Source organism: Microtus ochrogaster, unplaced genomic scaffold (assembly GCF_000317375.1).
Source record: "Microtus ochrogaster isolate Prairie Vole_2 unplaced genomic scaffold, MicOch1.0 UNK1272, whole genome shotgun sequence".
NCBI classification, from domain to species: Eukaryota; Metazoa; Chordata; class Mammalia; order Rodentia; family Cricetidae; genus Microtus; species Microtus ochrogaster.
Window position 1 is genome coordinate 1 of NW_004950370.1, and position 1,471 is coordinate 1,471.

The 1,471-nt window shown below is 36.8% G+C and overlaps 1 protein-coding gene across 1 annotated transcript; it reads left to right on the forward strand.

Annotated features, from left to right (window-relative positions):
• Positions 1 to 79: 79 nt before the first annotated feature.
• Ccng1 (cyclin G1) lies at positions 80 to 831 on the forward strand (the record flags this gene model as incomplete). The annotated part of the gene is made up of 3 exons (XM_005372315.2): positions 80 to 160; positions 241 to 339; positions 544 to 831. Coding segments are annotated over 3 exons (372 nt in total), but the record flags the coding sequence as incomplete, so codon positions are not given.
• Positions 832 to 1,471: the final 640 nt, after the last annotated feature.

Below are 1,471 nucleotides of genomic sequence, written 5' to 3' on the forward strand. Positions count from 1 at the left end.
TGTTAACATTTCTAAAACTGTCTGCCAACTAGATATAATAAATACTTTCTACATAAAACCAATCCCATTTTCTTTTTGAAGGAGAAACGATCTTAATTTTGAAAGACTAGAAGCCCAACTTAAGGCATGCCACTGCAGGATCGTATTTTCCAAGGCAAAGGTAAATATTTCCTAAGAGTACATGTAGTTACAGAGACCTATTTTTACACTTGACATTTACTTCATATTTCTCTTTTTCAGCCTTCTGTGTTGGCATTGTCCATCATTGCTTTGGAGGTCCAAGCACTAAAGTATGTAGAATTAACAGAGGGAATTGAATGTATTCAGAAACATTCCAAGGTATGTGAAGGTTGTAGCGTCAACCCCATTAGCCATCTACAAAAGAAATGTATCCACTGTACTTCTAAAGTAAAATAAGATGCCACGTATTGATTTGAAGCTTAAATGGTTCTCCCCATTTGGAGAGAGGAACCATAATAATGGGTTCACATTTATTACTATAAATAAGTGGGGCTTTTAGTAATTTTTTTTATTTATGTACAGATAAATGGCCGAGATTTGACCTTCTGGCAAGAGCTTGTATCCAAATGTTTAACTGAATATTCATCAAACAAGTGTTCCAAACCAAATGTTCAGAAGCTGAAATGGATTGTGTCTGGACGCACGGCTCGGCAACTGAAGCATAGTTATTACAGAATAACTCACCTCCCAACAATTCCTGAGACGGCTTCATAGGTGGTAAATCTGGCTGCTTTCCAGGTCTACACCTGAAGAACTGAAATACTGTCTTCAATAATAAACAATATGGGATTAAAATAGTAAAGGGCAGAATGACTCGACTCTGTTGATCTAGTTCGTGAATACTGGAGGGCATTTACTGTGTACAAGACGCAGCGGTCTCAAGAGAAACGGCCTAGCGAACCTCTAAACATATGTCAATACTTCCGTCACCTTATTAGCTCAGGAAAGAGAATCTTCCAAACCTGAACTTTCAAAGTAGTTAATGAAATAGTATTTTTTAAAATTACACATCACCTCACTGTAGCCCATTTAAAGCTACATAAACCCAAGCAGAAGGACGAAACAAAAAGTTTGATCCATATATGAACAAGTTTGAGTCTGTTCATTGATTAAGAAAATGCAGTATGCACTTGGGTGATGTAATTACAAAGTAATATAGGGCGAACAGTCGCCACGTTAGATTTCTGGAAATTGCTGGGGTCTCTCAATTCTATATTTAGTAATTTTTCTCTATAGCAGATGAATACCATTCCAAAGTAATTAGGTGTTTAAAAAACATTAACTTGGTTCCTGATACATATACATTTTTGCCATCTAAATTTTTTAATCATAGCAAGGATTTATCGTTTATGATTAAAACTAAATGCTGCCAGGCTTTGTGGCGCACACCTTTAATCCCAGCATTCAGAAAGCAGAGGCAGGTGGGTCTCTGAGTTCTAAGCCAGCCTGG